Below are 23239 nucleotides of genomic sequence, written 5' to 3' on the forward strand. Positions count from 1 at the left end.
TGGTTTGGAGAGGAAGGGGTTTTTGAGGACTGAGCGACCAAGCTGTGGTTAAAGACGAGGCTGACACACATTATATTTAGGAAACACGTGTCATCTTTCATGTGCAGGCAACACATCTTAAAAATCCCCGTATTGAATTTGGAGAAAGTATAAGTATGCAATATCCTACACAAACTATTTCAGCCTTATCAAAAAGTTGTGCATTGATCAGTAAGAATCTGGAACGTCTTTGAGCTTTATCTAAAAACCGTAATGTATATATTTTTTGATCAATTAGGCTAAATGAATGGACTGTGGTAGACTTAACAGGGGTGTGGCAAGGAGTTCCTCATTGAAAGCGAATATAATCTATATATTTTCGTTTTTAGCAGACTCACAACAATCAAACTTGAGTTAAAGGAAAACAAAGACAAAGGTCAAATAATTTACCTTCTGACGTTGACGCAGTCAAAAAGAGCCTCGATATCAGCCTGTAGATCAACATTGACCCTTTCTACAGTTTTCTTTGTATGAAGTCTTGTTTCACCACAGCGTTCGAAAAGTCATCCCGCGACCATGTGATGTCATGGGGCAGTCGCCTGGGGATTATTAAACCCGGTTGGGTTTCTGTTGCTATGAGAGCACGTAGGCGCAAAACGAGCGTTCTTCCCAGCACGGAACAGGTATTAACGGAGGAGACCAGGGTGCCACAGGCTACTTCGAGATGTTTTGCTCAGCATCTGTAGCTATGGGAACTCATGGATAGGTTAATGGGAAACGGCGCGCAGGTATAACGAGGTCGACCTGCCTCGAGTTCAAAAAGCCATGATGTAAAATATCAGACACATCCGTTTGTTTATAATCAATGAATATTATTTTTTATAATATAAATCCAAAACATTGTATCACAAGTTATTTTACTTGAACAGTAACTAAAGGTGAAACAGTTCTCATATGTTCTGCCCTCCTATTATAGCCCCATGGTCCACAATCATACATCAACTGAAAATATTTAAAATAACATAGGCTATAATCAACAGTCTGTGATGTTTCCAAAATGAAAAACATGAGTCTTTAAAATAGACCACAGACATGTAAAAACAGTTTTACATTGAAATAACTTTTAAAACATCTCTGGTTTATGGTCTTTTAATATGGTTCATGTTTTAAAACCTGTTGATTCATGCTTTTTCCTGCATCTTCTGGTCATTTCCCACTTCCTTGTATCTTCTGCAGCAAGTACTCCATCTGTAGATTGAGGTTAGGTTGTCCTTTCCTTGTCTTTTTGCTCAGCATTTGAAAGGTTTCTGTCTTTTTCTGTTTGTACTTCTGGATGGCCTCTTCTCTCTGCTGTTTACTCTTCAAGAATTCCTGAAGGAAGAACAGAAGCACTTAATAAACACTTTCCAAACACGTGTACAATGTGGCAAGAGTTACAGTTAAGGGTTGTTTGGTTTTTGTGTTACACTTTACTTCTTTCTTTTGTGATCGCCTTTCTTTGATCTTCTCAAACTCTTCTTTCGTCTTCTGATAGGAGGTCTTCTTCATCATTTTCTTCTTCTGACGGTTGCTCATGGGGAGACTGGAAAGATAACAGACAATATTACTGAACCTGCGGAATCTTTATTCAAGTATATCACTTGTCAATGTTTGCATCATGTGGATCATGTAATCAAGATAAAAATCAGACCTAGCCTACTTTAGGAAGAAAGACGTTCTTACTCATTAAAAGTGAAAGACCTGATTCGAATATTTATATAAACAAAAACTCTGGCTACGCCCCTGTTTCAGTCTTTAAATAATTGTTCGCTAGACCTACCTGTCGGCATGTAAGTCCTTTGTGGGTTCAGGGGCAGAGTCTGTCCGGTCTTCTGACGTGACAGGGTCAGAGGGTGTAGCCTGGTCTGGGAGAGTTTCCTCTCCCAGGTCTTCTGTTACAGCTTCTAGCACTCCACCCTGCCTGCCCTTAGTCCTATTTATTCTGTTCATCCGAGTCTCGTTTTTCAGTTTCTCGGCTTCAGCCATGTACAGATGTTTCAGGTGCTCCGGGTAATCCTGTTTGTACTGCGTTTGGACTCCAGGCGTCTTCCTCCGCTCTTTCCGTAGAAGTTTGTTGTACTCATGTTGCACTTTCTGCTTCCTCTTGAATGCAAACCCCTGACCTGTGTATATAACAATTTCGTAACAGACCCAAATATTGTAGGCTGTATTTGATGCATCGAATACTGCATCCAACACATAGTATATCAATTTGTCGATAGACTATAGACATACAAACTATTAGTTATGCTACAGTTCTATAGAAATATCTGACATTATTTGTCTCATTAGCGAACGTCATCTTGAGATATTGGGAAAGCATAGCAACTATAGCCACGTTACCTTCTCCAACGCTTCCATCAAAAACATTATGCTCGGGGACCCATTTTCTCTTCTGTTTGTTTGCACCGCCGTGTCGCTTGTTTGCTGGATTATCCCTGCCTCCTTTTCCCGTGAATTTCCCTTTAGCCTTTATATTACAATTTACCGGCGCCATTTCACTGAACTGTAATTGACATTAGAAGATTCATCTGTTTACAACTATCATACTGCGTGCATGTGCTTCCTTCTTGTCGCATCGTGATTACGTAGCAAAGAGGTAGCTATCCACTTGCAAAAGGCATGCAAGTAGATACAAGATAAATCGATCATTGTTCATTTGACCTTCCTTTACAGTTTACAGTGGACTTTGGTACACCCATCATGGCGTCTTTGTGACGACTAGAAAATTATCCCTTCGTTGTGCAACTACTAATGCCTTTGTGGACGTGCGATAGCGAAATCCTTGTAAGCTCCCACAGAAAGCACGTTAACGTTTGATAGTTTGTATCTATGGCATCGCATTTCAATTCTCTCGAAGCAATTCGAAATAAGATAGATGAAGTCAAGCAATTCCTTTCTGTTTCGCTGAGCATAGCGAATGCACACACTGTTGATTTTTACACGCGCGATGTGTGGGATCAGTTTATGTTTGTGCCACCAGCGGAGTTGCTAGCAGCAATCTCAAGTGCTGTCCACAAGAGGCCGTCAGTTGACTGTGATATCAAAGGTAAGCTTGAATAAAGCTGTGGCTAACAGCTGTATCAAGAAGAGGACAATATTACAAAAATTAGTTCTTATACTTAATGTAGGCTAACACAACATTGAATGTTTGGGCTAAAACGACGAACTTTGAAGAACCAAAGCATTTCACGATGATTTTTTTCGCTAGTTCTTAGCAATGTTTTAGCTTATGAAATGACAAAAAAAAATCTCCTCGTTAAAGCTGAACTTGCAGATAAGACAAAGACCAAGACAACGTTTGGTTTCTGCAATGAAACTAAGCGGCTGGTGAATGTGGACGAGCTGTTGAAAGCTGCCAAGGCCCACTCCCTGCCTGGTCTCGGGGTGTGCATGTCCAGGAACGAACTGCTGGAGTCCCTCAAAGTCACTGACCCCTCACCCCCGGAAGAAGGTGCTTGATTAAAACGACCCCAAATTCTTGCATGCTTTTTTCTGTTGGCCCAGGTTTCGGCTGAGCTGAAATCAAAGGGAATATAATCTTTGATTCCTCTCCAGAGAGTGATATTTTTTTTTTATATTAAAAATGAATGAGTCTGAACCCCCTGCTACAATACAAGAGACACAGAATGAACCGTTTTAGTTACCATGGTTTCACTCAATAGGCATTCCCTCCAGATTCATTTGAAGTTTATATGCATATCTATTAGAAAGGTGCCTTTGTATATCAGACACTGGCTGTGCACTGCAGACGTATAATTACTGTTCCAGGAGCTGTGATAGAGCCGGCCGAGTTTATGAACTCTAAGAAATCGCATGAGGTCCGGGCCATGTCGGAGCTGGTGGCTAGTTTAGCCAGACACTGCAGAGTAAAACAGGTAATGTCCTTTAATTAATAAAACTAAAAATAATAAAACTAAAACTAATAAAACCTAACTTAGCATTCATGTACTGTATGGGACTGACCTCAATAAGATATCCATCATCCACTCCTCCCAGCCTCATACTAGTCAGTAGTGTAATGCATTGGTGTCATATTGAGACTGTTGTACATTACTAGTTTTTCTACTTTAATATTTATTTAAGATTCGTATATGTTTATCGTATTCACCTTCCTGCCACAGTCAATTCCTTGTTTGTGTGAACTTACATGACGAATGAAGCTCATTCAGATTCGCAGCGAGATGTATGTATAGCAAAATGCTTTTCTGAACTGTCAAAACATCAGCCTGCTTCCTGACTACATCTCCCATCTCCCCTTGCGTCCAGGTGATTGATGTGGGCTCAGGTAAGGGCTATCTGTGCTCCTTCCTGTCTCTGCAGTACGGCCTCAGGGTGTATGGCATCGACTCCTCCAGCACCAACACGCACGGCGCCCAGGAACGAAACAGGAAGTTGAAGAAGTACACCAGGGCTTACCAGAAACACAGTCAAGCCGGCAGGAAGGTGAGGGGAGGAGCCTGTGCAGGAGAGGAGACACCTGTGGATGACAACCCAGAGAAAGTGGATACCAGCAAGCCTAGTTGGGTTGAGAAGGCAGACTGGAGGAGAGAGGCCGTGTCCCAGCCTAGCACCGCAGAATCATGTCCACCGGAGAGAGAAGTGACGTCGCAGAGCGACGAGGAGAAGATCCCATTTCCATCCCTCCCCTCTGTCCCCAAGTGGTCCGAGGTCAACTCCGTAGCCGATGGAGCCACTGACCCGGAGACCCCAGAATCAGAGGCAGGTGATCTGTTCCTCAGCACCCTATCTGTGGACGCGATCGACCCTGTGTGCCCCAGGACTCCCCCCAGCGAGCTGAGCGTGGAGGAGAGGGAGAGGAGGAAGAGGGAGAACCTGCAGAGGAAGGCCCAGAACAGGACCAACGGGAACGGCGGCCTGTACTCACCTTTGACCTCCTACATCACCGCGGAGACGGAGCTACGAGAGATCATCTCTGAGCTGGAGGTGAGAGACACTGTGGTGTCAGGTCAGCTGGAGGAGATGTGGAATGGTCATCACTGCAGTGTGGTTAGAATGAATGTCTCTCTTTGTCTCCTTCCTTCTCCCCCTCTCTCCCCTTCTCTCCCTCTCTCATTATCTCTCTCCATCTCCCTTTCTTTCTCTCCCTCCCTCTCCTTCTTTCCCTCATTCTCTCCCCCCCTCTCCCTCCTTCTCTCCCCCCTCTCCTTCTCTCCCCCTCTCATTCTCTCCCCCTGTTTCCCTGTCTCCCCCCCTCTCTCCCTCCTTCTCTCCCCCCTCTCCTTCTCTCCCCCTGTTTCCCTGTCTCCCCTTCTCTCTCCCTCCTTCTCTCCCCCTCTCATTCTCTCCCCCTGTTTCCCTGTCTTCCCCCCTCTCTCCCTCCTTTTCTCCCCCCTCTCCTTCTCTCCCCCTCTCATTCTCTCCCCCTGTTTCCCTGTCTCCCCTTCTCTCTCCCTCCTTCTCTCCCCCTCTCATTCTCTCCCCCTGTTTCCCTGTCTTCCCCCCTCTCTCCCTCCTTCTCTCCCCCCTCTCCTTCTCTCCCCCTCTCATTCTCTCCCCGTTTCCCTGTCTCCCCTTCTCTCTCCCTCTCTCTCCCAGGATGCCGTCATGGTCGGGCTGCACACGTGTGGAGACCTGGCTCCCAGCACCCTGCGCATGTTTGCTGCCAAGCCAGAGCTGCTGTCTGTCTGCAGTGTGGGCTGCTGTTACCACTTCCTGTCTGAGGAGTACGACCCCAGCACACAGGGTAACTACACTCGTTACACCACCTGTCTGAGGGGTACCCCAGCACACAGGGTAACCACATCCGTTACACCACCTGTCTGAGGAGTACCCCAGCACACAGGGTAACTACACCCGTTACACCACCTGTCTGAGGAGTACCCCAGCACACAGGGTAACTACACCCGTTACACCACCTGTCTGAGGGGTACCCCAGCACACAGGGTAACTACACCACCAGGGGGGGAAAACAGACAGCACTGTATCCCCTCAGCTTAGACAATTCAGCGCTGCGGTGATGACTATTGAAGATGTATCCAATCTAGGCTGTCTGTGCAGCGTGTTCAAAGATGGCTGCCATGTTGCAATGCTGTTATGTTCCATGACGTATCTGTACATTTTCATAATGCTGGTCTGCCGTTAGAAACAAGTCTTTTGTGATTCATTGCACCGCAATTACCTGGTAATCAGAGGGGCTGTATGAGTTCCCATGGGAATGGTCTAGTCTCCATCTGTGGACGGTGTGGTATTGACAGGGAGACAGAGTAAAGCCTTAGACCACCACTCCCCTGACACACACACACCGCCCCCCTAGAGAACATATGGTTTCCATCATGCACACAGCAGTTTCAGGGAGAGCCAGGCTCTTAACTCTGCAACCACCTCCTCCAAGTCTGTCTCTCCCTTTCTCTCTTGCTCCCTCCCTTTCTCCCTCTCCTTCATCCCCCTCCTTCCTCTCTCCCCCCTGTTTCCATTCCTCCTTCTCTTCTTTTCATTCTAACTCCTCATCTCTACTTCCTGTTTTGACCCATAGAAGGCCCTGTAACCCATCCACAAACCTCCTCCCCCCCTGTTGGTTTATGCTAATCATCATTCTATGACCTGCGGCCATCTGCATTGTCACTCTCATCCAGCCCACGGGACAGATTATTATCCTAATGCCTCATTTGATAAACACTGATTCTGTCTGAGTGAAGCAGAGTCCATTGAGAAGTGATGGTGTTCATACCGTGTGTGCAGTCAAGCTGCCCTCTCCGGGTTCCCTCATGGGATCAGATGAGACAAGCTGCTAGAGTCATTGAACGGATTTATGGTCTCTGGATGAGTTTAAAAGATTTGAAAATGTGATATTTTCAGCTTTTTCATTAGGAGCGCTTGAATTGGAAATGATTTATTTGAATCATTTGCGCCTGGTGGATCCATGCCAGGGTTTTTGGAATCTGAATCAATATTCTGCTGTCAAATTCTGGGGGTCACTGTTCTGGTTTAGTGTTTTAAATAATCTCAACTTTGATCCTCTGGGTCATGTTTCTTCCTTATCCAACACCAGATTCAAATAACTTTCTCCTCAGTCGAGGAGTTGAAACAAATATAGCATTGCAGAGGTAAGTCTAGTAGCTGCCCTGGATTGTCTTCAGGACTGGAGTAGAGAAAGTCTGCACTGAATTATGAACATAAAAACCTATGGCTCTGACTTCCCCGACATAAAGTATGATTCAATCACACATTTATCATCATCGCTCAGTGCTTGGAAGATTCCAGATCATGTAGTCCCTTCATCGCTCTGATCAAAGCGTCAAGCGATCGTGTTCAGAGCTGAAAGCGGCGGGACCAGCCGATATGTAGCACCACTCCTCACCACAACCGTGACCTCGTCTCTCCGTCCTCCACTCCTTTACGAGGCACAAAACCCTGCGTCCGGCTCCCTGCTGTGACGAAACTTCGCGGGGTTTTCATGATTGTCCGTTGGAGCCGTGTTGCAGCTGGCTAGCTGGCTAGCTCGCTAGCTGGCTAGGCTTCCCTGTTAGGGCCTGGGCTGGGGTAACGCTAGTCCGCGGGGACCGTGGTGTGCAATGTCGGGGAGTTTGATTGAAAACAGTCGTGCAACGCCGGCGGTTCTTCGCACGCTTCTTTCCCTCCCCGTGGGCCGTGCAGTGCATTCTGGGATACGGGCCAACTCCTGTGGTGGACTACCTCACCCTAAATAGAAACCAAACCCACAGAAGGAGCCGAGAAGTGCATTATGGAGAAAGTTACTTAAAATGTAGCTTCCGGGAAGATATCCATTCAAGGCTGTCATATGAAATATCTCAAAATATAGCTGACTTTACCGTATCACTCATCCACTTATTCCAGGCTTTGAGCCAAGACTCAAGAGACATTAGTAAAATAACCAACGTTCGATAATTTCGTATCCTTTATTTAACATGGCAGATGTGTTTTTTTCACTGCATTTGTGGCTCTGGAAAGAATACCGAAATCCATTTACTCTAGATCGTCATAAAGCCTGCGTAAATAAGGAGAAGGCAGTTAGGATGATCAGTTAACATTAGGAAGCAATCCTCCAAAACGGTCCTCGTTCTAAGGGCATCAGGACACAAGACGGACATTCTGGGAGCCCTTCGAGGGCAGGGGATGCATGAATGAAAAGTACTCCACCATCACCTCACTCCTGCAGACAACAGACCCCAAACTGCCCACAAAACATACCTTAGGAGTCGGGAGATTCTACAGTCGTCCTGTCTCCTTCCTGTGTAGTAAGGACCAAACAAGCGCTCGGTCGCACGCTATGGAATTAGACACACTTGGCTTTGAGTGGGGAGGGCAAGGATGTGGGTAGATCTGTGTTGTGATCTGACCCTGGAGACATAGCGGTTAGCATGGGGGACGTTAAGCTAACACGCTAGCTGATGTAAACAGCCGTGTCTCTATACTGTAAGCTACACTTCAGACTCGGAAGAAGCATGTCCTCTACGATCCGCTGAGAGGGCCTGTTGCCCGCTAACATGTGTTGAACAGAAGGGGAGATGAATGGCTTAGCGCCAGTAGTTATTGTGTTGTGGGCTTTCTAAAAGGACTTCAAAGCTTGTTCCTAAGGCCCTTGTTGAACCCGCTGACTGGTATTCATCCTTCCCTCTCCCTTTGGACGCACGTGGCTTCAAGCTTGTGGTCGTCTCTTTTTAGAGATGGCAGCAAAAAAAAAAAGATGGAAGGTTGTCAATGTCCAAAAGTATAATGTCAAAACACAACCGCTTCTGTCAGTTTTGGCACAGCTGGTGTTAAAAGATGTGTGTGTGTGTGTCCTGTTCAGACTGTCCAGTGAGCGGTGTGTGTGGGTTCCCCATGAGCCGGTACCTGAGAGACCAATCGTGGTTCTGTGGTAGAAACGCCAGAATGTCAGCCTGCTTGGTGAGGACCTCGGCACAGCACAACATCACTAACTACACAACCAAATGACATCACATTTCTACTTGTGAACTCTTTAAGTGTAGGAAGTTCTGAGACGTATGTGGATGTTGTGACTTCCTCAGGCTTTGGAGAGAGTGGCAGTTGGCCAAGGGGTGAGTTCAATACAACTTCCTAATATAAAAACAGAGAATATTTACACAGCAGACAGACAGACTTCCAAGATCAGCATAAACATGACTTCATGTAAAAACAACCGATCATGTCTGATTGCTGATCGTCACAGAAATCTATGCCCATCAACATTAGTGGAAACGTATCAAAACAATCAAATTGTTACAGTCTGAAAGCTACATGTGTATATTTCCTTGAAACTGTATATTTTTTTTATAGTCAGTGTTTCGCATGAGTTCTCAAGGATGCATTTCAACAAACTGGCCACTTTTGTTCTGTGGGAATTCAATAAAATATATGATTGACTGCAGCCATACATGTCTTAGATGTAAATCCTGCTTTGCTGAGCCAAAACTGACACACAACACCACCCTGTCCATTAATGAAGAATGTTCATGAATATTAATGTAATCCCAGCCAGACGGTTAGCAGGTCTGAACTGTAACAAAAGATCGGCCTGATTGCGCACAGCAAGGTCTGTGCTTCAAGCGCTGAGATTGTTATGTATGTTTTCATTGTGTTTGACCCACACCTTCACCAAGATGAATGTTTCTTTTTATGACAGCAGCATGAGGGTATGTAATGTTTGGCTTCGTTACAGATTCAGATGGAGTCCCTCTTTTACAGGGCGGTTCTACATGTCATTTTAAGAGACCACTACAGTTCCTTCAAAAGGTATGTCTCCTGTGACCTTGGAATGTCTCTGGTTGAGAACACAAGTGGTGAGGTGTGTAGTCCGGTGTCCCCCACCCCTGGCGGAGACGGGTGAGACACTGTGTGAGACGGGTGAGACACTGTGTGAGACACTGTGTGAGACGGGTGAGACACTGTGTGAGACGGGTGAGACACTGTGTGAGACGGGTGAGACACTGTGTGAGACGGGTGAGACACTGTGTGTAACTCCATCATCACGACGCGCTCTGAGAGGTCCCTGCCTTCGGGACCCTGAGTGACGTCCCAAACACGGAGCTCACTTCTGGAACTTATCACATCACCACCTCTCTGCTGCTCTGAGGTCCCCCGTGCAGCAAGGGACTGTTGGAGAGCGGTTGCCAAGCGAAAATAATAAGGCTGTTGCTTCACTCATGGTCACTTCTAGCCTCGTGATGTCAGCGCAGGGTTCTAGAGGGAGAATCGGATGGCCATGACTCACTCCACGGCAGGGAGCTGTGTTCTGTGTGAGAAGTTTAAGGAGTGTGTGTGTGTGTGTGTCGTTAACAGTGAGAGGCGAGTGGGAAACGTGTATTCCAAGGCCAGCTCGTTCGTGGACTACGTCCGCAAGGCAGTCAGAAAATTGGGGCTGGACGAGTCAAAGGTTGGTTCTGGAAAACGTTCTAACACTTTCTAAAGTTCATAAACTGAGATTGACAAATACAACTTGTGAACTGGTCTGATGAGGAGCGCCCTGTAGCTCTCCACATACGTGTGCACCCCTCTCTCTGATTCTCCGGTCACACTCCCAAACGGGCCAGTAAAGCATTAAAAACATCCCCCAAATACATCTTCCCTTCTCCTCTAAACGCTGTGCTGTAGCCTCAGAGAGGTGTGGGCTCCACGTCTGAGCCCAGCGAGTGTCGGGGATTAAGGGAGCAGTGTCTCCTGGCTCCGCTGGGACGCTGCTTGAATAGGCGATCGTCTTACTGCCCTGCTGCAGATAGGCGATCGTCTTACTGCCCTGCTGCAGGCAAAGCGAGGGATTAGAAATGTGGAGTGGTTTTGTGTTATCTCTCTCAAGTCGCTCACATGGCATCCTAAGGCACAAGCCTGCAATACCTCTTTACCTTTTCACCCTCTCTCTCCCTCCCTCTCTCGCTTTCTCTCTTGCTCTCTATCTGTCTCTCTATCTCTATCTCTCCATCTCTATTCACCAGCTCTCAGACAGTGCCATCCAGGAATACCAGGACATGTACACACCAAGGATGTGTGAGATGCAAGCCTTTAATATGGTAAGCCCCCTCACTATAGTATCACGCCAAACACACTGTCCCTATTGAAAGTGTAGCCCTGCAGGCTCATATTGTCCTATTCTTAGTATTGTTGTCATTACAGGATAGCAGATTAAGTCTGGTTTACACTTACACAGCTTCTAACATACCTTGTATAAGCTCACGGAGAGAATTCACTTTCTGTAAATGGAAGCCTTAATACCGTTCCAGTGATGGAGGGAAATGCTCTCCAGGGGAGAAACATGACTCGATAATGATCCTGCTTGTATGACCTAAGTAGTTAACTTCAGTGGAGCTTTTGCAATACATCCTATAACAATGTTGTGTTACACAGCGACAGCTGAATGAAGTGTAATCTTGTGGTGCCCCTGTGTTTACGTTCCCCAGCTGAAGGTAACGCTGGCACCCTGCATCGAGGGCTTGATCCTGCTTGATCGTCTCTGCTACCTGAAGGAACAGGTAGAGTCATCCTCTTATCCCCACCACCCCTCCTCTCCTCCACCCATCACCCCATCTCTCCTCCACCCTCCACCCCTCCTCTCCTCCACCCACCACCCCTCTCCTCCACCCACCACCCCTCCTCTCCTCCACCCACCACCCCACCCCTCCTCTCCTCCACCCATCGCCCCTCCTCTCCTCCACCCATCACCCCATCTCTCCTCCACCCACCACCCCTCCTCCACCCCTCCTCTCCTCTACCCACCACCCCTCTCCTCCACCCACCACCCCTCCTCTCCTCCCACCACCCCTCCTCTCCTCCACCCACCACCCCTCCTCTCCTCCACCCCTCCTCTCCTCCACCCATCACTCCTCTCCTCCACCCCTCCTCTCCTCCACCCATCACCCCTATCCTCCACCCATCACTCCTCCTCTCCTCCACCCATCACTCCTCCTCTCCTCCACCCATCACTCCTCCTCTCCTCCACCCATCACCCCTCCTCTCCTCCACCCTCCTCTGCCTCCATCCTCCTCTTTTCTCCTGTTTTCCCACGGTCACAAACCAGCTGTTTGCTCCCTGACAGACCTCAAAACTCGGGTGTGAAATCACACGTTCACTGTACTCGTACTGACCTTAGTCTTCCTTCTAGACCCTGTATGTGTGTGTGACTGTGTGTGTTCTTGCTAAATCTACTCTCCTCTTCCAGACATGGATTTTCAGCTTCTTTTAAGGTTCCGATGTTTAAACTTCCACTTCCCTTTTCCAGTAACAAAAACCTGCTGGAACATAAAACTTCTTCAAATTCTTCGGTTAACAGACATAACATGACACTCAGAGATCTGTATTGACATTTCGGTAAAAAGGTTCAAGCTAGGGCAAACACCATGTACAAAACGGGCCGATTGAGGTTTCATATAATTTCTATTGAAGTCTTTACGTTTACATTAAGGTCAAATAACAGAAAGGTCCTCCAATATCCACTGCTATAACTCAAGTGTATATTTGTCTAAAACCCTCCAGCGATTTACTTGTACTGCACATTAAAAAGGCTTGACGCGGTTAGACCTCCAAAACGGCAGCCACCGGGCCAAACGTAGAGGAAGACATAACGGTTCTCCTTCCCACCTTCGGGAGTCGTGTCGAGTCGACTCATTAGCATCGAGGCGTAAACCGACTCCACGGCATACACCTTCTCATCCTGTACAGAACTAGCTAACCCCTGTAAGGTATCAGGACTGATCCTACACATGGAGGGTTCACACAGGGAACCTAACTCAATATTTACACAGATGTTCTTCCTCTGGGAAATCATTAGCAGGGGGAGCTGTTCTCCTCACATGGCTCCTGGGCTGCTTTCAGACGCTCAGGGTTACTGCTAGCGGAAGGGCTGTTTCCTCATGTGTGTGTGTGTGTGTGTGTGTGTTTGGCTCGTCTTGCAGGAGGACGTGTCATTCTCCACCCTGGTGCAGCTCTTTGATCCCGTGTTGTCGCCGAGATGTTACGGTGTTGTGGGAGTGAAGACACCTGGGACAGCATGAGACCCCCGACCGAGCCGTCAGCGGGCGGCAGCGCTCCTGCAGTACCGCTGCCTTTTTCTGTGTTAACCTGTTTCAGGTTTTTATGCTGTACTAAATCTAAAAGGAACATTAAACAAACAGTTATTGCAACAAACGTATTTATTAATTATTGCAATATAAGACCAGTAATTGTACCATTGTATGATTCTTTTGTAGAAAACACAACTAGTAGTTACAGTCTGATCTGTAAAATAATGTGAGCATTCTTTGGGTGTTCTGATATGAGCATGTTTTTATCGGATCACACAAGTGTTGGAGAGCTGGGGTTCTGGAACGATGACCTCAACTTAACTTCCACATTAATGGATTGCTGGAGGGAAGCTAATGTTTTTAATGTTTCTGCTCTGCTCCCACAATGCACTTGTTTCTGCCTCAAGAGGACAAAACATTACAACCTCATGGTTCTCACACCTGGAAAAAACATCTGTCTCTTTCATTCTCTGTCTCTCTGTGTCTCTCTCTCTCTCTGTGTGTCTCTCTCTCTGTGTGTCTCTCTCTCTCTCTCTCCTGTGTCTCTCTCTGTGTGTCTCTCTCTCTGTGTGTCTCTCTCTCTCTCTCCTGTGTCTCTCTCTCTGTGTCTCTCTCTGTGTCTCTCTCTCTGTGTGTCTCTCTCTCTGTGTCTCTCTCTTTATTGCTCTGTCTGTATTGCTCTCCCTCATTTATATCATTATTCATTTGAGTGCTGCTCCCGATAGAACAATGGCTTTAGGGACAGCTCCCAGGGCCAGGGGCATTGTGGGATAGAGTTATCCTGTCCTGCCCCTTGACAGGCAGGTCTGGAAACCCCATCACCGGGGTCCTGAAGAGGAGGGAAGGACAGAATGGGGGGGCGAGGGAGCTCGACCCCTTTAAGCAGCACTCACTCTCTCCTATGTCGTTTCCATCATTTCATAAATCACTCCTTCCTTCCATCTTTCATAGAGAAGCCTTTGCACTTCTGTGCAGCCATCATGAATCAGGGTCGCGGTAATTGTACATAAACTTGACATAAAGCAGAGAAACACAGGGCAGTTTTCAATATGCGATTAACATTACCAAGCTCCATTACCAAGCTAGTTTGAATACAGTCGATGGCCTATTATGGGGGTGTTCTAAATGAGGTCATTCGACGTTGTATGCCAACACTTTTAGGAATATCTACGACAACTTTACTTTTCTCATCCACAATGAAAACCATTGTTTTCGAGAAGACAAAATATGACAGAAATGTCTTCCTGTGGGAAACCTCTCTCCCCCTCTTCTCCTGTCATCGTCGTCTCTCCTCCTCTTCTCCTGTCATCGTCGTCTCTCCTCCTCTTCTCCTGTCATCGTCGAAGCGAGGGCGCTTCCTCCATCGCCATCAGCACTGTCATTCGTCTTCTCTGTGGTGTCATCCAAACCATCTGTATTCATACTTCTGTTGGCATCGTGCACCATGGTGAAAAACAGGGTTGAGGCAGACCCAGGGCCTTATTTTTAACCTGCCTTCAGACCGAGGCCTCTGGTGGGTCTGCGCTGTGTTAGGGTCCTGCTCGGAACACAACTTCAGACAGTTTGGCACCAAAGACCCGACCGGACCGACGCTAACCAAGGACTTCAAGATGTGTATGTGGCCGTTTTGAGGTGTTTATGTTGTGAAGGTTTCTGTGGTGCTTAGTGAGTCATGACTGTTGACCTTTTCTTTCCCCTCTAGTTTGCACGCGTGTATAACATGCTTACACACACACAGGACAGGTATGTGGTCTTATACAGTTAATAATAACACGTACACTTGCGTGTCCATTCACTCGCTCACTCACTAAGGCACTTTAAATGAGAGAGAGATGAGAAGCGTTTGAGGTGAAGCCAACAATTGTGCAATTTGTGCGATTTCCCGGCCGCTTCATTAATGGACAAGAGGAAAAACGTTCAGGATACGCTGACGGAAAGGGATGCACTTTGAGACCGAAATAGGATTTTTGGACGAAGAATTTCTTCCCTTGCGTTTCACTTCCATGTGGGAGTGAGAGGAAATGTGGAGAGACATCTCCCTCAGAATCTGATGATTACAGATTTCCACCATTTTGACTGAAGAGGGGTTCGTTATTACCTACTTGGCACCACATCATGCTGTCACCTTTGTTTGGAAAATACTTTCTTGGTTCCTTCCCTTGAACACCTGCACTGGAGCTGTTTTCCAGTCCTTGAGAATCACATGCACGTCAGGAAGCTGACTCGCACGCGAAGCTAACTTCACCCTCTTTTTTACATGATTTTTTCTCTTTTAATGCACTTTTCAACATAAGCATCTGTGGAATCTACAGATATAGACTGAACTAGGCAATTAATATCAATAAAAAATTTAAATGAATGGAGCTATTCATAGGCTTTCCTGTTATTAATGGACTTCATTCAGAATGGTAAAGTGGCAAATGTAGAGGTTTGAGTTCTTATCAGAGACCCTAACTGTACACAAGAATGTGTAGAAAGGCAATAAAAAGCGAGGGAGGAAGAGAAAGGGTTCGTCAGTTTACTCATTCATTAAAAAGACGTCAGGGCAGGAGCCAAACAGGAAGCTTAGTGGTGGAAAAGCCATTCAGGAATCAGCAACTCTGGATTTAGATACTCCGCAGACGCACACACCCTCACACACACAGTCACACACGCACCTTCACAGATGCACACACACCCTCACACACACACACACACACACACACACACACTCCTGTTCATAAAGTCCACCTCATTTCTTTCTCTTAACTACTCTCTTTCTCCTCGTTTCACACACACACACACACACGCACCAGTCCATCCTTAATGTCTCATGATGACTTCCATCTGAATGCAATCACAGCGTCATCCTGTTGTGGCTGTCAGGAGTACAAGCACGGTTCTTCACGGGACACGCGGAGCCAAAAGCCATCGCAGAAGATGCCAGGAGAGACAGAAATAACACTGGCATCCATCACAACCTCCAATCACACACGATTCTCCAGCTGTGTTGTGTGAAAGTGACGGGTGTTTGGCCTTGCTGTCTTGTGATGGACTGTTTGACGTGTGTTGCTTCTTAGCTTCCATGTCAACACAATGACTGATGCCAATGGAAATTCAGACTTTGTTTACGCACAAATTCTCCAACTCACTTGTCTACATGGGTATTAGTGTGGCAAAGCCAGTCACGCAAGGTAAATGTTTCACTGAAAACTTCTTCCAAGTGACTTTGAAAAGTATTGGGCTAAGTTCAGGCAAAAGAAAACAATATACAATTTTTCATAATATTTGTCATTTTCCATTCTTTCCATTTTTGTCATGGTGATTCATAGTTTTGATTAATAAACATTTTTCATAATGAATATCAAATTAGGCAGATTTAAAACATCTGGAGTTGAGGAAAAAAAAAAAGATTTAATTAAAATTATAGTACTGGTAACTAAATGGAAATGTGAGAATTTGATATCAATGCCTGCTCCTTCTGGGTAGGATAATTCAAACAAATTCAATCCATCCAATATTAATTAAGATGACTTCCTGAAATGGGATACGTCAACAGGAATCTTTTTTTCTTGTATTTCCCCCGAGCAGCTGTCAGGCCAGGTCACAGGATCATCAGGCTTCTGGTTGGTTGATAATCCAGTAGTTACTCAGTTCTATGACTGCTTTACAAAGTGCTTCTTTTGTTCCTTAATCTTTGGTGTGTAAGATCCCTTAGTCCTGGTGCCTGTGGTTTATAGTTGCTCAGTAAATTGATTAGGGGCCTCAAAAGCTTTAAGGGGTGTAATTAGAAACAGATTTTTTTCCATGTCAAATCAAAACACGTCTATCTTTTTCAGCCATTAACATTTAAAAAAAAGAAAGGTAGGGTTGTCACCAAGGTGTGGTTAGCCGAACAGCAATGGCTTGTTTTGATCAGATATGATTATTTTTGTTTGGGTACATTTGCTTTCATTTTGATATTAATACTTTTCGTATGCTATTTTTGTGAGGGCGTTACACAGGCTGTATCAGTACGATAGGGATAGTCTGTTTCCTGTGTGATGCTTATCTGAGAGGATGAAAACCCAGTGGTCCTGTATAAATAACACAAGGAAAATACCATTTGTTACTCTGATGGGTTAAAAGAAAGGACATCCTGAAAACACATCTAAATTCATCATCTCATTAGAAAGTTTTTTTTTTTTTACCCCTAATTAAGAGTGTTTTTCTACAAGGCTCTATTTCCCTTAACAACCAATTTAAATGTAATTGTTCTAAATACAAGATACTCCAAACATTTTGTTGTTTCCGTTTAAATGTATAAATGAATAAATATAAATTGTTTTTACTAGTTTACTTTTGACTTAAGGGACCAAGAGGCCCCCTATTGGGCAAATTATGCAACGTCTACTAACCTTTTAGAAGATAATTATGATAAAATTGCATTCAATCTACTCCAGCACAGAGGGTGAATAAAGACCGTCAGGCCTCAGGACAAAAGCACCGCTGCACAAGAAAGGCAGCGCTTCTAGTTTCTCTTCCCTCAGTGATTTTGTCTCACAGATGAAACTCAGTAAAGAGATGTATCAAATAATAGGAAAAAAAACATGTTTCACGTAAAACTTGAAGAGGCAAATACTGTACATGCGTACGTCACGTTGTTTGAGTTGAGCTTGTCTTTGTGTCAATTGTATATATATATTATTTTTTTTATAGACATTTTTATTCCATTACTGGACCATGACCTCTACCACCCCACAGTATAGTGACATTAAAAAGATTGGTAAGATTAGTAACATCAAAAACATATTTTTTTCCCTGCCTAAAAAGACTTGAGTCTATTAATCTAAATCGCATCCATCCTTTGGGAGCATGGAGGATGGAGGTAATCAGTCAAGAGGAGTAAACACTTGTTACTCCGGTAATGTGTTTGTTCCACCCAGGGCTGTTTATGTTGAGGGGGCAGAAGTTGCCTCCCTCACCCCCTCCCTCACCCCCTCCCTCACCCGCTCCTTCACCCCCTCCCTCACCCGCTCCTTCACCCCCTCCCTCACCCTCCTCCCCCACTAATCCCTTAATTACTGGAGCTGGGCTGGAGACAGGCCTTGTCTCAGTGGGTAGGTACATACACACAGCGCCCCAGGCAAATATCTCAAATTGTGTACGAGTGACTGTTTGTGTTTTCCGTGCGTGCGAACATGGATGCAAAACACAATCCATGCCTTATGAGATCATACCTGTTAGTTTTAATAGGTATAAAAAGGTATAAAAAGGTATAAAAAAATTACTAAATGTATAATTCCTTGAATTTACCAACAATTTAAGAATAGTCCTACAGTAGCAGCTTGAGGATTCAGTTGATATATTCACGGTATCTTTACGAGGAACCGAAACATTGTTAAAAACACAAGGTGTTGGAAACATGACACATGTGTAGAGTAACTTTTTCGTGACTCTTCCTTTTCGAACAGGGATTCTCATTTGTCACGTCAGATCTCCGGGGGGTTCTTGAGGAAGCGTCTCATCATTAGCCCAACCAACCAAAACAACAACCCAGGCAGTCCTTAAACAGTCCAACAGGTCCAGTTTGAGCACAGGTCACAGTCTGCTCTTGTTCAGGACAAGGGTCAACGCCTGCCAGGGTTACACAGCCTTCCTTCCTCCCCTCTTTCTCTGCATCCTTGCTGCGTGCTCTCGGGGATGTCCTCCGTCAGTCCTCCGTCAGCACCATCTGTTTTCTCTCTCTTCCGTGGGGCAGCGGTGGTTTTATTGGTGGAGTGTTTCCGACTGAGGGACAGGCTTGGGAGCATCTGCTGATCAGTGGGGCCTCGCTGCTCCTTTTCAAAGTGACTCCGGCCTGTGTGGAGCTGCACGTCTGCTGCTGACACCCTCGCAGTAGGATGTCGTAGGAGTTCATTAATCCTCACTGCTCTTCTCATTTCTCCCTCACTGGGTTTAGTTTGTCTCGTTGTCTGTCTCTCTCTCTCTCTACCTCTCTCTCTCTCTCTCTGCCTCTGCCTCTCTCTCTCTGCCTCTGCCTCTCTCTCTCTCTGTCTCTCTCTCTCTGTGTCTCTCTCTCTCTGTGTCTCTCTGTTTCTCTCTCTCTTGTTTTCTCTTACCATCATTACCCTGTGGTACTAACCTGTGTAAAATATAAAAATGTAAGTGATAAAAACCTGAGACCTAATCTGTATTCAAAGGGGTTTGCTCATGATATTGAACATCAAAGGACAGTAGAGGAAGGTTTTGTTTAATGGCAGATTACTTGGGATTATGGCCAGATCAGATTACTCAAAAACAACTACAAGCCATTCTAACTAATTTACCTAAAGAGACAGCGATTAGCGCGCACAATTTAGTAGCCTACTATATTTGCTCAATGTTATTCTTTTTATTTTTTACATTTTAAGGGATCTTATTCATTTCACACACTACACACTTGATGAATTCATCCAATCGCGCAATCCTCTTTCAGCACCCGATCTACTCTAAATTATTGGAAAGAGCTCGAACGAAGGATGGTTTGCGCATGCTCATCATCTTGAAACCACACGCGGTTCCAAACAGTGGAGTATCTGTTCCGCGGATGAAAATGCATATAGAACCGAAGACAGCAGAACAGCAAGATGCACTCAGCTGCGAGTTAAAACGAAGACAAGCCGTCCTAGTTTCGTCTCTACACAACTCTGACCCGCTGCATGACAAAATGGGTTAAATTGAATATAGACCGAGAATCGCAAACTTTGAGACTCTAGCCTTCTTGAATGGGGTTTTTTCTCCGTGTTGCGGGGCGGCCGCATTGAGAAGACAATACAGAACCTGGAATTGATTCGCACCTAATATTTTCTACAGCGTTTCTATAACCTTTACTATTTTGAGAAATGATTACGGAGTTGGTGTGTGGCGCTGTGGCTTTTGTCCTGTATCTCAATACACTGAACGCGGATTTTTGCTACGATGACAGGTAGGTTACCGCCGTACCTATGGCAACATCATCAGCCACACTTGTCATTTCGTTTCTCTTACGTCAAATAAAACGGAACGTGTTTGGCGAACACATTTTGTATGGTAGGCTAAATCGTCACGCTCCGGTGTTAACATGGTTATTGTCCATTCACGAGTCATTTGTGTCATTCAGCAATAGCATTCTAGTCTCGATTTACCTCTCCAATAAGCAGTCATTGTGTTGCAGCCATATACTTTGCCTAATGCAAATTAGCTATATCTCCTGTTGCATTAGAGCTTTGTTCAAAAGGCTACTTGGACAACGTTGAGGATGTCATCTGCATCGCAAATGTGCCTGAAGTTACACAATAGAAAAAGAAAGATGCAGGCTATCTTATGAATTGTCTAGGCTACCCTTTAAAGCTCTCTGTAACGACATTTTTGAACAACTCCTACACCTAACAGCACCGGCAACCCACATGCTAATGGATGTTTTTGTTCAGGCACATGGTTGGAATCTGCGGACGATAAATACGCTTGTCCGCTCATAGCAATATCCCCTCTTCAGGGAATACATCCAAGTGGATGCATTAATTAGAATATATTTGGAGAGCCCTTCTTATATGTCACCACCCATCCCAGAGCACGTATTTTATAGGGCTCGTTAGTGCTCAACCATCCAGAAAGTAAAGACATTTGTATTCAGAATGTTAAGAGTTCCTTCTCGGGTGCTTAGCAGCGCGATACTTTGAGTTAAATACTAGCTGTATTTGAAAGAGGTTCTGGTAGGCTACAGTACGTGACATAATATTATCCTGTTTCTTAGCGTCAGTTGCATTTTAATTCAGATAACGGTAAGAGGAAGTTTGAATCTGGCTTTCCTCTAATTGTAGGCTATTTATTTAAGATATGTTACAATTCTTTAGATTTGAAATAATACAAATATTTATTTCCCCTCGCATAATTTAATTCTTTAGATTTCATGTAAGTCTTGTAATGCAAGAGATGAGAATTGAAACGCAAATTAATTTATGGTCCAGCTCAGACAAATGAGCCATTGTTCTAAGTCCATTCAGAGCGTAGCAGGTTGGTCCGTGTTCTCTCCATCGAGGCTGTCGCCGCTAGTGGCTCTGGCTACCGTCTCCTAACACCTCCTTACGGTCAGGTGGACTTCAGCACCGCTCATTCTCCACTCTACACTGACTGCAGGCTACTGGGGAGTGTGTAGCACACTCAGGGGAGAAGGTTTATTTTCAAATGTGTGTGGGACAGCTTTTTTTGAGCTGAGGATAAGGCTGTTAAATATACTTTTTAAAATAAAAAGTGGAGCGGGAGTTTTTAATAAGTGGGTGGGATGTTTAATGAACACTACTCCATTGATCTCACTAAACTATACGGCCTTTGCCTTGTGTGTGAGAATGCATGCATGACACACACACACAGACACAGACACAGAGAGACTATCCATACTTCTATGAACCATGCCAGTGTGTCTGTTTCCCTGTTTAGCAAAAGCATGGCAATGGGTGAAATGCACTGCAGCTTGAGGGTCCTGTTCTAACCCTGTTTATCAGACTGACAATGACATGCTGAAGAGAACCTGCCACAACGTCACGTTGATTAATGACCAACCAGTGTCCTCACAGACTCTCTCGCTGCTTACCCCCTTCGATGTAACCTCGGTGTTGGCGACCCTGCGTATATATCAAAGTCACAGTGATGATTTACACTCCAGGGTCTGAGACGGCCGTTCTGGTCCGCCGATCTCAGATGGAGAAGATGAATACCAATCACAGGTCTCACCTCCATAGTCATTCATCAAACAGCCCCCTTTCACCAAGGTCAAGAGTCGCGCGCTCTCCGTCTCTCTCCTGAGGGTCGTCACGAGAGTGGTTGTTAGTAGCAACGGAGAGAGAGTGCCTGTTAGCACATCAGTCAACTTTAGGCTTTTTTGGAGGACTTTTTATTTATTTATTTGTTACGGTTTGCGGTCTTTAAATTTTTTTTGATAAACTCGACTGCAATGCGGGTCTCTGTTAAACTCCGTAGCTAACCGTTTTATTCGGAAACAGTTCCTTTAGACGCAGAGCACAAGAGATGGTGCCTTCTCAATGATGAGTTCCTGCTTGCCGGGATGTTCTGGGGCTTCTCTGCTTTCTCAATCACGTCAATTGTTTTTCCTGGGCACGGCTCAAGGGCTGTCCAAGACGTCTGTCAGCCAATGGTAATATCAATAAAACCCCTCTGTGTGTGAAATGACTTGAGGTTTACTGACACATGGTTCGAACACAAGCCAGTCATTTTTCTACAAGGGAAAATTTCAGTGCAATTGGTACTGGGTGTCTGTAGACAGCTGGTCGGTCCCTGTGCACTCTTTTTCTTATAGCTCTGGAATAAAGCCATTGTCTAGGTTATAGGTTGGATACCACTGACAGAGAAGGTTGTGTGTGAGAGAGAGGGATAAGTGTTTGTAAGGAATATTATGTGTGTGGTTGCCTTTGATTGTTTCTGTGTCAGGTGACTTGGCAGCGGTTGGATTGCTTCCTGAGGTCAGAGGTTATAGATCGGTCAATACATTTGTTGTGACCTTTGAACTTCCTGCTGAATGCTCATCAACAAGGCACTTGACGGGTCAAACAAATGGGGTGTTTTATGATGGCGAGGTGAATGGCATCACCCTCAGTCCTACTGAACTGTGTGTGTCTGTGTTTGGATGGAGAAGTTACCATCTTACAGTTCACACTTCTCATCTCTCTTCAAGAGAGGAAGGATGGATGCTGAGAAACATCCCAAAGGAAACGTTTCCTCGGTTTGCAGTGTTCAGAGCTGCGTCTCCCAAACTGCCTGGGGCCACAGTCACGTGACGGAACACCATTTCAGCCCAGAAACGCACTAGGACCCCCCAGGGAAGCCCAATGAAAACATCCCCTACTTATTATAGAGGAACTAAACTGTTCAGTCTGTGGGGATGGCTGGTTAGGTTTCACTGGGACAGAAATGACCATCACATTTCCTGGCACACAACAAACTTCTGATCTATACTGTAGCCGTCTGTGAAGAAAGAAAAAAAAGTTCTGTTTGAAACTTCTCCACCCCTTTCATTCTTGTGGAACATAATTGACAATGAGGCTGGATTGTAGATCCTCTCTTGGACATAAGCATTGGAACAAAGAACCAAATAACATTTAATAACGCGTGCAATAACTCTGGTATCTCATAGCACAGATGGCCTGCAATCCCACAATAGCCTAGTGTCTGCACACTGGATTCTATAGCTCCTCACATCTCCATAGTGATGCCATGAACTTCAAGGAAATCACAATCCTCATGTCAATACTTTC

General features: G+C 45.3%; 3 protein-coding genes across 5 annotated transcripts in view; 2 read left to right on the forward strand and 1 right to left on the reverse strand.

Moving 5' to 3' along the window:
- Positions 1–1112: 1112 nt before the first annotated feature.
- ccdc59 (coiled-coil domain containing 59) lies at positions 1113–2595 on the reverse strand. Its single transcript, XM_067254630.1, has 4 exons — positions 2362–2595; positions 1799–2141; positions 1453–1561; positions 1113–1350 (listed from the first exon to the last, which is right to left on the reverse strand). The coding sequence occupies exons 1-4, from the start codon at positions 2513–2515 to the stop codon at positions 1186–1188; spliced, it is 771 nt and encodes a 256-aa protein (XP_067110731.1). The 5' UTR covers positions 2516–2595; the 3' UTR covers positions 1113–1185.
- A 229-nt stretch (positions 2596–2824) lies between these two features.
- mettl25 (methyltransferase like 25) lies at positions 2825–13101 on the forward strand. Of its 3 annotated transcripts, XM_067254492.1 has the most exons (12): positions 2825–3067; positions 3284–3472; positions 3790–3896; positions 4288–4965; positions 5578–5725; positions 8792–8889; positions 9012–9041; positions 9662–9735; positions 10282–10375; positions 10932–11006; positions 11394–11465; positions 12885–13101. In XM_067254492.1, exons 1-12 carry the CDS (start codon positions 2851–2853, stop codon positions 12981–12983), a joined length of 1881 nt encoding a protein of 626 aa, XP_067110593.1. In that variant the 5' UTR covers positions 2825–2850; the 3' UTR covers positions 12984–13101. The 3 variants fall into 3 exon arrangements, 1 of the variants encoding a protein (XP_067110593.1); XR_010878816.1 differs by lacking the exon at positions 10282–10375 and having other exon boundaries at positions 12885–12947; XR_010878817.1 differs by lacking the exons at positions 8792–8889; positions 9012–9041; positions 9662–9735 and having other exon boundaries at positions 12885–12947.
- Positions 13102–19834: 6733 nt separating this feature from the next.
- Positions 19835–23239, forward strand: part of tmtc2a (transmembrane O-mannosyltransferase targeting cadherins 2a) — a 47258-nt gene continuing 43853 nt past the window's right edge. The window contains 1 exon segment of the mRNA XM_067254554.1: positions 19835–19917. Coding sequence (XP_067110655.1) covers positions 19835–19917 — 83 coding nt within the window.

The sequence above is a fragment of the Osmerus mordax genome, chromosome 17, assembly GCF_038355195.1.
Source record: "Osmerus mordax isolate fOsmMor3 chromosome 17, fOsmMor3.pri, whole genome shotgun sequence".
NCBI classification, from domain to species: domain Eukaryota; kingdom Metazoa; phylum Chordata; class Actinopteri; order Osmeriformes; family Osmeridae; genus Osmerus; species Osmerus mordax.